Source organism: Fistularia commersonii, chromosome 31 (genome assembly GCF_037954325.1).
Source record: "Fistularia commersonii isolate RoL2024-O1a breed Wild chromosome 31, RoL_Fcom_v1.0, whole genome shotgun sequence".
Lineage (NCBI taxonomy): Eukaryota > Metazoa > Chordata > Actinopteri > Syngnathiformes > Fistulariidae > Fistularia > Fistularia commersonii.
In genome coordinates, this window is record NC_141314.1 from 11289834 (window position 1) to 11303618 (window position 13785).

The following is a 13785-nucleotide window of genomic DNA, read 5'->3' on the forward strand; positions in this document are numbered from 1 at the left end:
CGATAAATCCGATAAATCAGACTTTCATATCTGACATAAGAAGCAGAGTCCACTCTTGAACAACCTTTTTTTTATATTTATATTGATATACTTTTATATATTTTTTCCTTTTCATTTAATTTGTGTGCAGCTGCATGACTTTCTGAAATTAAATCCGGGTAAAGATCCCAGTTATTAACTGGGTTGACATTAATGTGCTTTGCCTGAAAAGGAGAAGTGGCGGTGGTGTCTCAGTTGCTTTTACCCACTTGTATCACCTTAATTGACAAAAATCCTCCAAATTGATTTTAAAGGAGCTACTTTCACACGTTTTCTTCCCGCGCAGGTTTTTATTTAATGTCCAAAGGCTAGAAAATGCTTGGTTCCACTCGTAGAAGCCTCGGCCTGGAATGTCCACTTATTTTAAGCGACGCGTGGCGTGAATGGGACTTTTCATCACGTGAAATTGAATTAGTTCATATGTTAGAAATGTACAACTATATCATTGTTCCCAAAGGAGAAGAAACCTGTCTGGACTTCCCATGGCGGAGTTCTTTAGACACACTGGCCTCCTGTTTCCTCCAGTGAGTCTTCAGGAAGAGGTTTCTATTGCATCTGCGGAACATTGAGTTGACATGCTCCAAGAAGAGGAACAAACATAATAATGGTGATAATAGTAATGATATTAACATATCTTTATGTTAATGTTTGTTGTAACCGACACACATCCAGTTCTCCTCATCTCTTAGAAGCCTTTTGGAAAGAATACACTCATGATGTTTTTGTACTTTTCAATGAAACAAACCCTATATGTCAGTAGGTAAGTGAAAATGTGTTTTTAAATCCTGCATGATAAGACATTAAACTGGACCTGTTAAGGTTCAGCAAGGTCACGACTCAGGTGTCGTCATTCTTGCCCTCGTCCACAGCAAAGCAGGAGAGATGACAAGGAGCGGGACGTTCTTGAGGACAGGAGGACGCCTGATCTTCAGCTCCGACTGCCTCCACAGGGGGTTCTAGAAGATATCTTCATTTAGGAACGGGCCGAGAATTATCTCCACGGCTTACAGAGGAGAACGACTCCGCCGGTCAAATCCTAATTGATAATCAGCTGTGATCGGTGCTTACGGCTGAGGTGACTGAGATACTCATTCATTCATTATTGACGGCGCTTATCCTGCTCTCGGCCTCGTGGGGGATGGAGAACGTCCCAGACGTCCTTGGCGGAGAGGCGGCCTTCGCTCTTGACCTCTGGTCCATCACAAGGACACAGAAGGAGACGTGCAACCACTCGCTCATTCAAACGCACGTCGGACAGAGATATTCAAGACTTTTATTGTCATGACACTGAGCGCAATGACATTTAGAGATAGCGGCTCTCAGGTTCAGTGCAATCCAACGTCAACAAACAGACGCAGGACATAGTACAACAATAGCGACGTCTTTGTGTTGGAGATATACAAACATTCACCCTCTTGTTCAAAGTGTAGGTGCTCCACATGTGTTCGGACGGTGGGAGGAACCTGGAGGAACCCCACGCAGACACGTGGAGAACACGGAGACAGAAAGGCCCCTGTGGAAACCCAGCCAGAGAGATGGAGGCTGTAACCCAGATCTAATTATAAATGAGGTCAAATAAATTAGCAAATATTCGACTGTTTGCAGGAAGTAGCAGTCTGGGGGGGGGGGGGGGGGGGCAAATAAATGAATGTGAATATATTTAAACCGCGTGTGTGCGTGTGTGTGTGTGTGTGTGTGTGTGTGTGTGTGTGTGTGTGTGTGTGTGTGTGTGTGTGTGTGTGTGTACACACATCACCACAATGAGGGCGGTGGGGCCAAACTCCCCTCCGTCGCTGATTGGTCAGGAGATATGGAATCAGATGACGTAGCTCTTCCGGGTTTCTCCGCAAACGGGGAAAAGGTAACTGTCGGTCATTCGCGGATGGAGAAGCAGGCGAGCGGAGCCCCGCGGCGGAAGGTAAGCGAGAGCCGCTCCGACTGGAACCTGACGGGGTATCCGATGATTTAGGGAGCGGGGTGTTTTATTTGTTTGTTTTTTGAGCGGGGTTCCATAACTTCCACTTCCCCGTGCGAACCAACGGCCGCGGCGTGACGCTGCCGGGGGGGAAGCTTTTGTGCCTCCGCGCCTCCATCCCGCCGTCCCGCCGCTCCTTCCCCGCGTTTTACTACCGAACCGAAACCGACACCGGAAGAGAAGCGAATTTATAATGTATTGTCGTGACAAGCCCGTCCTGTCGCGATAGTGGCGTGGACAGTGGAGGTCGACGCATAAAAGCCGGAAGCCCCCCCCCAACTACCACGTTTAGCCGAAGCGAACTACTCTCCGTGGGGTGACGTGGATCCGCCACGACTCACTGACAGCGGCATCACTGCGTGACGCAGGAGGGAGTCAGATGTGGCTGACCTTTACGACACACTCCTCCACGCACACCGTGGGTTGTCCCGACGGAGGGAAGGGGGTGTCCAGGGATGACCTCTGCCCCACAGAGGTGGGCCGAGCCCCGGGAGACCCCCCTCAGGCTGCCCGCTGGCCCCGATCCTCCTCCCAGGCTCTGCTGACCCTGCAACATCTTCTCCCAGCGGGACAGGTGATCATCTGCAGGAGGAACTTGGAGAGTCCACACAGAAAGTCCTCTAAGAGCCTAGAACCTCTTTGCTGACGGTCTCATCAGCGGCCCGGGAGCAGGTTCTTCTCAGGCCTGGAAGACCACGTCGTCAGCGGCTGAGGTTTCCAAGTGTTGGGTTTGATTTTGCGCGTTTGTCTGGTGAGCAGATGCCTTGGCAAGCAGCTTCCTCATCCTGCACGCCGCTGTCTTGTGACTCATGAAGTTTCTGCATCGACGGATTTTAGACCAATAAGACGGTGCAGTCTTCTCCTACCTGGGGTGAGAAGTATTTCTGCAAGCTAGACGGTATTGTTTCAGCCCTCGGGTGCGGAACAGGGATTGTTGAACACGGCGACGTCGGAGTAGACAATCTTTTTCTCGCACAGAATGTATTTGCAGATCTGTGTTTGAAGGTCCTGACTAGAACCTGTAAAAGTCTTTACCGTGTCACCCTAAATGTTTGCATATAATGTCTTGTTTAATTTTGATTTCAGATTTAACTGGGTCACAGAGGACCGGATATTATCCCGCATCTTCCGTCGTCGAGCCCAGGAGCTTCGCGAGGCTGACCGACCGCGGTTTTCCTCCGACCGACCTCAAACATCTGTCCAGGCCGAGACGCCTCGGCTGTCCGGTTTCGCTTCCTCTGCTAGAAGAATGGGTTTCCGGTCAGATACTGTCCTGCAGTCCATCCTCCTTTTCCCGGTCCACCTCGTGGTGTGGCTCTACTCCGTCCTCTCCTTCCTGCCGTGGTACTACATCACGGCGGCTGGCCAGAGGAAGGCCCGGTCCCGGCGAGTCAAGGCTCGCTCCACATCCGGCGGGAAAGAAGGGCCGTACCGCTCCGTGGACCACTTCGAGTCCCTCGCCAAGGAGGATTTCCCAGGGAAGGACACCCTGGATAAGCTGTTTGACTACGCCGTGCAGCGCTTCGGAGACGCCCCGTGCCTCGGCACCCGCGACATTCTGAGTGAAGAAAACGAGACGCAGCCGAGCGGGAAAGTCTTTAAAAAGGTGAGAATTCCAGCGTTCCGGCCGGTCCAGTTGTGCTTTACGGCGTGGAAGCCTAACTTGGCCTCTGGCTTTTTGCCCGCCAGCTGATTCTCGGGGAGTACAGATGGCTGTCCTTCAACGACTTGGATTCGATCATCAGCCAGTTCGGCAGCGGGCTGGCGGCTCTGGGCCAGCGGCCCAAAAGCACCATCGCGATCTTCTGTGAAACCAGAGCGGAGTGGATGATCACCGCCCAGACCTGCTTCAGGCACAACTTCCCGTGTAAGATTTTCGCACAGCGTAGCTCGCGAACGCGTGTGAATTGTCGTTCTCATCTAAACACATTTTGTCTTTTTGTTTCTCCGCAACAGTGGTGACCTTCTACGCCACGCTGGGAGAGGAGGCCATTGCATATGGATTGAATGAAACCGGTGTTACACATGTTGTAACCAGCGCGGAGCTGCTCGAGACCAAACTGAAAGTGAGTCGAAGCCTCTCAAAACGTCTCCCTTTCAGCAGAAATTATGCAAAAACATCCTCCGTTCTCACTCGTGGTCGCATTTCAGTTTGAACAAAGGCAATATCTACTTCATTAGATTGCAGTCTTTGGTAAATAAGTGGTTTCTCTGTGCTTTACTGGGCACAAAACACATGGAGAACTTTGAAAGTCTGGGAAAGCGTCAAATACAGAAAACAAATCATACCAGCAGACATGTAGTTAAAGCAGTCCCGTCCATAGATGAAGTATAAAATATCTGAACGTTGAGGTTTATGTTGAAATGAGGAACTCATTATCTTCATGTTGCAAAAAAAGAAATAGTTGATCCATTTGTCATTGTGGTTGTTGAGTGAACACGCTCTTCATCAAACACACATCGGTGTGTTTGCGCATGAACATTCTCACAGTGTTTCGCAATCACAGAGGCCGGCAGGCAAACGATAAGGCAAACTATTTTAAATGTAATTATCTGCAATCTGCCACAGTCTACCTCCCTAGAAGACTATCTGATGATTTGATCATTTGAAAATGAACCCCACCTCATCTGCATCAGTGCATAAACCTCATCATGGGATCACGGTTGTTGTCGGAGACAAAGCCTGGAATTGTTCTGACTGAGACGTCGTGTGTTCCAACTCACTTTTTTCCTTTTTTGATTGAGCATTTGAAGCTGTTTGTTTACGGCCGGCTAACTCTTATCTCCTAAAAGTGTGGTTGCTAAATAACCCGAGGCAAATACCACCGGCTGAGATCTGCGGATCGAGCGCTTCTCCTCACACTCCATTGTCCTCATTGTCCTTTGACCGAGGCGGGTTGGGAGGAGTTGGTGTTTGCTTTACCTGGATGGAGATTCCATTCCATAACGGTAGTCTTAAGACAAACGTGCACGCTCGTCGCAGAATAAACATTCATCTCGTCTTTTGGTGCCGTTCAGTCCACCCACGCTGGTGGTTTTATTTCATGTTATATCCTACAGATCAAATTGCATCCTGAGGTCAAAACATTTTAGGATCAAACCACGTTCTTCTCCATTCTGTCAGAGGCAGGCACGCTACTAGCCTACTATCAGAGGGAATACAAGGCAATTAGCAAGTAAAATACTAGCCGACTAGCTGTCAGACTACTAGCCCAGTAAGCTGACTAGTTCTCATGTGGGAGTGAACACATGTGCACAGACTCCGAGTAGTGACGTATGAAAGGAGATCATGAAAACCCGTTTTGACGTTATTCTCGTCCCGTGTCTCCTGCAGAGCGTCCTCCCGACCATCCCGAAACTGAAGCACGTGATTTACGTGGACAAGAAGAAAATGGTCACCGAAGGCTACCCTGCGGGACTGTCTATCCACAGCATGCAAGCGGTGCAGCAGCTGGGCGCGCTGCCTGAAAACCGTGCGTACGGCGGCGTCTGAACCAGATTGAGTAAATGTTTAAAGTACAGGGGCGGAGGCGGCTTACGTGTTTTTCATTTCACAGTAGCGAAGAGCATTGTGAAGCCCCGGCCGTCCGACCTCGCCGTTGTGATGTACACCAGCGGCTCCACGGGCCAGCCCAAAGGGGTCATGATCGTCCACAGCAACCTGATCGCGGGAATGACGGGCCAGTGCGAGCGCATCCCCGGACTAGGGTGAGGATGGTCGATGAACGCGAGATGTTCCCCCGCCTCTGCCAAGAATCTATTCAGACCAGATCTCGGGTATCTGCGGCATTTGGACAGGTAGATTCATGTTGGGAGGGTTGAGCTACGTCTGATTGTTTTCACAATAAAATGTGGCGTTAATTCAGGCTGTGACGTTCAGATTCAAGAAAATCTGCACACTGGAAGGAAACTCGAGTTGATGAAAAGTTGAATCACAACATCCAGTGATCAAACGGCTGCGGTCTGAGCCGTACCTTTTACCTCCATGGGTTTTTCTTGTTAGTCTGTTTCACTGAGACACGCCGGCTCAGAGATCTTTAAACACTCCTCCAGATAGCAGAAACAAGAGGCTTTGCCAGGACAGGCCCGGGGGCTCGACAACACTGGATGTGTTTGGCTTCATACGCCACCGTGTGTGTGTGTGTGTGCGTGTCTGAGATGCATGTAAACACGCCTGCATTAGCAGCAGTGACTCACAGGGGAAAATGTTACTAACAGAAAAACAGACTAAACTAGCCGTAAAATTGCGCCCTGTTCTCCGGCAGTCCTAAGGACACCTACATCGCGTACCTGCCTCTGGCTCACGTGCTGGAGATGACAGCAGAGATCTCCTGCGTGACGTACGGCTGCCGGATCGGATACTCCTCCCCGCAGACTCTGTCGGACCAGGTAGCGTCCGGAACCGGCACCGGACCGTCTTCTTGCTCTTTGCCAAACCTGCCCCGCCGTCCGATGTAACCTGGATTGTGTTTCCTCCCGCAGTCCACCAAGATAAAGAAGGGGAGTAAAGGGGACTGCTCCGTGCTCAGACCCACCTTAATGGCAGCTGTTCCCGTAAGAAGCTCCGCTGCTCATCATCCCGCCGTTGTGTTCGGTGCCACAACCTCACTGTTTTCCTTCTCTCCCCAAAAGGAAATCATGGATCGCATAAACAAGAACGTGATGAGTAAAGTGCAGGAGATGAGTTTGGTCCAGCGGACGCTCTTTACTCTGGGCTACCAGTATAAACTGGAGCAGATCAAGCGTGGCTTCGATGCGCCGCTCTGCAACGCGTAAGAGATCCTTCCATTGTTCTTTTCATTAATGTCACGCATTCCTCCGCTTTGCTCCAGAGGCTTGGTTTAGGCTTGGTTCATGACAAAGTGGCGCTGTGTGGCAGGCTCTGCTGGAAAAGCCTCTCTTCCCTCTTTCAGCCTTTTGTTTAGGAAAGTAAAGAAGCTGCTGGGAGGACGGGTGAGGATGATGCTGTCAGGAGGCGCCCCTCTGTCTCCGGCCACGCAGAGGTTTATGAACGTGTGTTTCTGCTGCCCGGTGGGCCAAGGCTACGGCCTCACGGAGACCTGCGGTGCAGGAACCATCACAGAAGGTAAGGCCGGGCGTCGCGTGGAGAACCGCCGAGAGGACAGAAGAGACAAGAGCGACAAAAACAACATCCCGTCTCTTCCTCAGTTACAGACAACAGCACCGGGCGCGTCGGTGCTCCTCTCATCTGCTGTGAGGTCAGACTCCGGGACTGGGCTGAAGGTGTGTCTGACCGGCGCGCTCTCACGACCTCCTCTCGAGGTGGAAACGTCTGATAATTGCGGGGTTTATTTCTCCCCCTTACAATTTGTTGTGATCTCAGGAGGTTACACCAGCAAAGACCAGCCCAACCCCAGAGGGGAGATCCTGATCGGCGGCCCCAACGTGACAAATGGTTACTACGGACACGAAATCAACGATCAGGACTTCTTTGTGGATAAAGACGGTCAGAGGTGGTTCTGCACGGGAGACGTGGGAGAGGTTTACCCGGACGGTTGTCTCCAGATAGTAGGTATGTGACCTCGCCCGCCTGCCCGTGCTTCCCCTGAAAGCAGCTGATAGATGATCCCGTAGAAACGTGCCTTCAACAGATGATTCATGTGACCTTAAAACCAGCCGGTGTTCTAAAGACGGCCGCTTCTATTTAGACCGCAAGAAGGACCTGGTGAAGCTGCAGGCCGGGGAGTACGTGTCTCTCGGTAAAGTGGAGTCTGCTCTGAAAACCTGCTCTCTGGTGGACAACATCTGCGCCTACGCAAACAGGTGAGGGGGGGGGGCCTTCAAAGAGAGGGAGGTGTCCGTTCAGCGAGATCAAGATGGCTCACAAAAGTAGCAGATACTTCTGACTGATGTAATAATAGCATTCATATTAGAATTACACGGAGGGGAACATCTGGAGGTAATTAGAAAGGAACACCTAAGTGACCGCAGACCTCTAGCACTTAGACGCCTCAGGAACGACAAGAACTTGCCTAAAGCTCTTTAGGTGCCGACAGACCACGAGATCCCACGTTCCGAGTGTCCTGCCTTCTGGCCACCGAGCAGAATCTGAACTTCATTCTTCATATGATCACACTTTAAACTTAACACAGTTTGACCTGGGCGTAATGTACTGTTGGTGAAGCACAAGGACCTCCGCTGGTGTCTGCATGCTTTCAGATCTCTGATATTCACCAGCAGCTCCGGCCAGCGCGCCGTGTTTCCCTCTGACATTGAGTGACGGAGCATCCATATGTGTGTCTGAAATGCAGACGCTTAGGAGCTCTTCTACGCCTTGTCCTCACGTCTTTGTCGTTTCTGGCGTTGATCTTCCTTAGCGATCAAAACTACGTGATCAGCTTTGTGGTGCCGAACCAGAAGAGGCTGACGGAGCTGGCCAAGCAGAGGGGCATCGTGGCAGCGTGGGAGGAGATCTGCACCCACCCTGACATGGAGAGAGAGGTTCTGAAAGGGATCAAGGAGGTCGCCGCTCACAGTAAGAGTCGCTCTCTTTCGCGTTACACTGGTATTTGCTTTCGTCCGCGGAGCACAAAACATGGAGTGAAATGAATCGTCCCCGAGATAAATCCGAGAAACGGTTTCTCGACAACGTGTCGCCTCTCGCCTCGGGGGTTCCGTCTGCTCCCCTGGTTCTCTAATGATCCCCGAGCAGCCCGAGGCCCCAGCGCACCCAGAACCCCTAAGGATCGGCTCACTTAGGCCTTTCCGGTGAGAGGCGAAAACTATGTTGAGAAACTGGACTATTCCAGTTCCTCCAGCAAGCTGTGACAAGAATCTTTGGTAACCCATCCCGGTTCCTGCTTCCTACCGCCGTGCCTGGCGAGCGTATCTCGGTATGGGGAAATGACCTGGTTTTCAATGGATGACGTGAAACGTTGATTCTTACCGCAATTCCTTTGTTTATCATCCTCAGTTAAACTGCAGCGGTTCGAGATCCCGTTGAAGGTGCATCTGAGTCCCGAGCCCTGGACGCCGGAGACGGGCCTGGTCACCGACGCGTTTAAGCTGAAGAGGAAAGAGCTCAAGAACCACTATCTCCATCACATCGAGAGAATGTACGGGGGCAAATAAAGCCAGCCTCCGCTCCAACCATAACCACAGTCCAAGTCCTGTAAATAATTTTCCTGTTAACATTTTCGGGTTATTATGCTGTTGTGCGCAGTGGGTGGTCTGACGTCAACAGCCTGGACAGAAGATCTAAAGTTGTGGCTACGACGATCCGAGATAACATTATGACCACTAATGGGTGATTCTCATATTTTTTTAAATCTTGGTACAGTGTCACCTGCCAGTGGGTGAAATATATTAGTGTGTTAACCTTTTTGCCATAGCCATTGTTCTAGTAACTGTAATTATAAGTGTGCCGTGAACCACTTTGAAAAGGCCAGACGGCGCAGGGCAGACAGTCAGATGTGTCTGGTCTCCAGCGCGGGGACGGTTTCACCAACACCGCAGGTCCGCTGTGTCGTAGGCTTCCCACTTCCCCACGTTTCAATGTCAACCCGAGCCTCTGCATGTACCGATCCGCCGCTGACGCTGCTGAGTCCTCGGCTTGACGATTGAAGACCGTCTCGGCGGGATAGCGGGACCTTCTCGACAGCCCGCTGGTGGTCGTAATGTTACGGGTGATCGACGTAGACGTCGCCGTTGATCCACCTGTGCTGTTTTCTATTTTGTGTATTGAACAGTAGACAAGTTTCAATTGTCGACGAGGGTCTCATAGACGGTTGAGCCACCATGAAAACAGCTCTTGACCTGCCATTATCCCTGGGCTCAACAGCCAAACCATTGGATGAGTTTTTGTTTGAATGACCAGGGGATTTCAGGAAAAGCACGAGACTCTTGACACTGTCAACAGTGATAAGCGCAACTCTTTATGAACAAGCACCGCCCTGTTTTTTCCTCTCTAAGCTGTTTCTACGACGTCACGTATACGGTCCACGGCGGCGGTGTGTGATGGACGGTTTGTTATGAAGGGAAACGATATGAGCCAGGGAGCAAGTCGATTTGTTCCTGCAATCAAGCTTCTTTATGTTTCAATGGCAGTTTAACATCTCGTCCACTGATCCTTTCTCGTCTGGAGGTCTATTGCTTTTTATTGTCCGGGTCTACCCACCAGGCATTCGGTCAGCTGGCACGTACATGTTGCTGAGGTATCACGCGCACTTGTGTTACTTGTATGAACTCCCGACAATTGTAACGCTAAAGACGGCTTTTATTGCTTTTTTGTCGTTGTCGTGAAGTTGGCGTTCCGACGTTACTGTGCCTTCAGTCTGCCGCGGGGTTGTCGAGCATGATTGACTCCTGGATTATGATACCAATGTTTTTGTTCAAGTGGCTGAACGGCCATGTTATGTTTACATGACGGTTTGAGAAGAAAGGAAAAAAAAAAGAACCTCTTCTGATATTCACTGACATGAAAGTGTGACTTTTAAAAAGTGACCGATCGTGCTTTTTGACCTAATTTATTCTGGCCAATGTTTATTTATACTTTTTGTTGTGTCAATCTTCCAAAACACCAAAATGTGTAAACATAACTCAGGAAGTTAAGCAGATATTTTACTGTCACATACGGATTCCACAGCTAGAAAGAAGCTGTCAGAATGAATGCGAGCGCCTTCTTTGTGTCAAACATTGGGCTTGCTTAAGTACTAAAATGCGTAGCAGTAGCTGTGGCCACAGCTGGCAGACTGTAATACAGTGCTTGTTTTACCTCAGGTGAAAGAAGGTTTATGTACAATTTCATAATCTAATTCAGTTTATTTCAACTGTGTAGGACGGTTTTTATAGGAGTCTTTTACGTGTATTAAAATATTGTGTGAATGGCTCTGCATCCTTCAGCGACAGCCATCCCATTTCTATTTATTACTCCATTGAGACCACAGGTCCTGTTCTTTTCCTGAGAATAAACATCTGTGTATTCCGTGTTGGGTGTATTTTTATTACAAAAGCATGTAAATAAAACAAGTCACGACCATTCGATGGTGAAAGCCTCAGCTGTTCCAGTCCTGAAAACGGAAGCAGTCACTTGCTATCTTCCAAACAGGCTGGTCATTGTTCGGCGACGCCTGTGCCGTTAAAAGGAAGTTCTGGTTGAAGAAACGCTGTTTGTTTCCCTCAAATTTGACCGTCCCACCAGTCACCACCAGCAGGGTGGTCTGGCCTTGAGTGGCTTGTTCTGCAAATAAAGGGTTGGGCGGCAGACAAACCATCAGTCAGGCTCGTTGTGTCTTTACGATCTCGATCGATGTACATCGTTGCTCACGGTTCGACCCGAACGTCCGCACTCACCGTGAACCGGCTGACAGTCCAGAGTGTGAACTTGGAACTCGCTCGATGGCAGTGACTCGAAGAACTCGCCCAGGGCGTCTTGTCCGGAAATGGCGTTCCCGTTCCACACCAAGGTCGCTTTGTCCAGGTAGAGTCGAGTCAGGTTCTGAGCGAGACGGCACATTTAATAGTAAATGGACTTGGAGAGGAAGCTGTGAAGTTCCAGGGGGCGTCTCAGAGGAGGACAGTGGGCTTATTGAATGGCACGTTGGTAAAGAGAGAAGAAACCTTCTGTAAATGCCACACCTGGAATACAAGCAGCGCCGGGAAAGGATGCGGCCGTATCGGCAAACAACCTGTGTTTGTTCGGCAAAAACAGCCTTTCACTCTGAACCGGAGAACCAGACGGTAGCCAAGGGGTGAAGGAGGAGGCCGACCGGATGGAGAGTGAGTGGTTCAAAGTAGAGAAGCAGGAAGGAAGGTTTGTGTATCTCACAGGATGTGAGCTGTTCAAGCAGGGGAGGTTTGTTCTGACAGGAGTTTGGGCCGGATCCAGGCAGAAGGTCAGGGTCCAGCATGGATGAGCCTGGGTTTGGTACCATGCAGGTGATTGGGACATTGATTTTTTTTTTTTTTTTTACAAAATATTCTATCAATTTGAGCTCAGCAATATTTACATGACTTTAAGTTCAGTAAAAATGTCATTGGACAACTCGCGAAATTCAAAAAGCCCACGTCACCAGTTGGACCTGAACGCTCCTCCAGGGTAAGTTCCAGTCCACCTGGACTCCCATGAAGGCGGAATTCAGGGTGAATCACAATGACAGAGAGAGATTAGGCAAATAAAACTTCCTCCAGCGGACAAACGGAAACTAAATGGACTTTCTCAACCCTCTCACGTCTCCTGTGTTCCTAAATATCAGCCCCTCTCGATGTTTACTGAGGACAAATACAACCGGAACCACGCGTAGAAATTGGAAGATGAGAACCTCACCCTCCTCTTTTTATCCATGCAGTCGTAATATATGTTGACAAATTCCTCGGAATATCTGCAGGACTGGTCAACATGAGTCCTGAAATCCTGGATAATAAAGAGCGAGAAGAACACAGACCGGGTGAGAACAATGCTAGTAGACTAGCTTGTTGGTTTTTGCATTAAGGTGCGTCTTCAATGTCACGTACCAGCGTGGCTGCCATGACCCGAGACACTTAAAACACTTGAAGGGAGTTATTTTAAAATCTACAGCTTTTCAACGGCTTTCTCGATCACCACCAGCATGGACATTTCGAAGATGGACGCTGCGCTTCTCCGTGTTGCTATAGGGCGAGAGAGAAGCTAGTCCAAGGGGGCGGCCATCTTGACAGCATTGACGTCATCCGGAAGCGGAGTCTGCGCAGTAGAGCTCGGAGCTGCAACAGGGTGATAATAATAATAATAATAATAATAATAATAATAATAATAATAATAATACATAAGATTTGTATAGCGCTTTTCATAACACTCAAAGACGCTTCACAAGTAAAAACAAAAGAAACAGAACATACACAGAATTATTGGGAAGATGATGATGAGTCAGTCCCAGTTAAAGCCTGAAGGAATGGGATATTTGTACATTTACTCATGTTGCCAGTCGATTCAAAGGTGTATAAGTTAACCAAAATAGCCCCAGTAATCAGAATAAACTAAACGTTTAAAATACTATTTTAAAGCATTTCCTGTTTCCATGAGAATGTCCGGGGTAGTACTAAAAAGAATACTCCTTTTATCATGTTGTCTTTTCTATTTAAGTTCAGATCACATTTATGTAAGCCCCTATACAATAGAAATTTGGAGGATATAATGAAATTATCTGCAAAGCAACAGAAGGCACTCGGTTTTACAATGGGTAGCCTGAAGAAGAAGCCTGACATCGACCATCCCCAAGCGGGTGCCTGTCAAGACCAACAATGGATCCAGATAATTGCTCTCCGGGGTTTGGAGAAACCTCTTTTTCAGCATTGGAAGATGTGCCAGATGTAATGCTAAAATATGGGGAAAAATCGGAGGTAATGTCTTCACAGAGAACCAGAAGCACTTGTAGGACCTCATCAGCGTTACTCTGTATCCTTACATGTGTAATGACAATAAAGTTGACTCTAATCTAGTCTCATTTCTACCAGCAATTCTCTCAGATGATGTTTCTGTCCTGTGTCTTTATCGGCAGAGCGGGAGCCGATGCTGCTTTTGTCTCAGGAAAACATTGAACGTCATCCATCGTCAAGTCTTCCTGACAACAGTCGAGCAGAACCAGGATGACTGAGAACCTTCACAGGCCCACGGAGCTTCATCCCACGTTAAAATAGAGACCACTTCTGCACGACAGATGGCACACCTTGTGGAAATTACAACCGTTTCAAACCAAAATGAAATGCATGTATGTATGTTTGTACTTGAACGCTCTAACATGAAGTTTTCTGCATGTGAGAGATAACATGTACGT

General features: G+C 49.1%; 2 protein-coding genes across 2 annotated transcripts; one reads left to right on the forward strand and one right to left on the reverse strand.

Moving 5' to 3' along the window:
- The first annotated feature begins 1867 nt into the window (after positions 1-1867).
- On the forward strand, positions 1868-10961 carry acsl4a (acyl-CoA synthetase long chain family member 4a). The gene is made up of 15 exons (XM_086178659.1): positions 1868-1957; positions 3101-3620; positions 3704-3881; positions 3971-4080; positions 5349-5487; positions 5572-5722; positions 6280-6403; positions 6497-6568; positions 6647-6786; positions 6928-7100; positions 7184-7258; positions 7359-7547; positions 7684-7798; positions 8353-8510; positions 8949-10961. Exons 2-15 carry the CDS (start codon positions 3264-3266, stop codon positions 9104-9106), a joined length of 2139 nt encoding a protein of 712 aa, XP_086034785.1. The 5' UTR covers positions 1868-1957; positions 3101-3263; the 3' UTR covers positions 9107-10961.
- Positions 10330-12683, reverse strand: nxt2 (nuclear transport factor 2-like export factor 2). The gene is made up of 4 exons (XM_086178660.1): positions 12488-12683; positions 12300-12386; positions 11327-11471; positions 10330-11213 (listed from the first exon to the last, which is right to left on the reverse strand). The coding sequence occupies exons 1-4, from the start codon at positions 12500-12502 to the stop codon at positions 11029-11031; spliced, it is 432 nt and encodes a 143-aa protein (XP_086034786.1). The 5' UTR covers positions 12503-12683; the 3' UTR covers positions 10330-11028.
- Positions 12684-13785: the final 1102 nt, after the last annotated feature.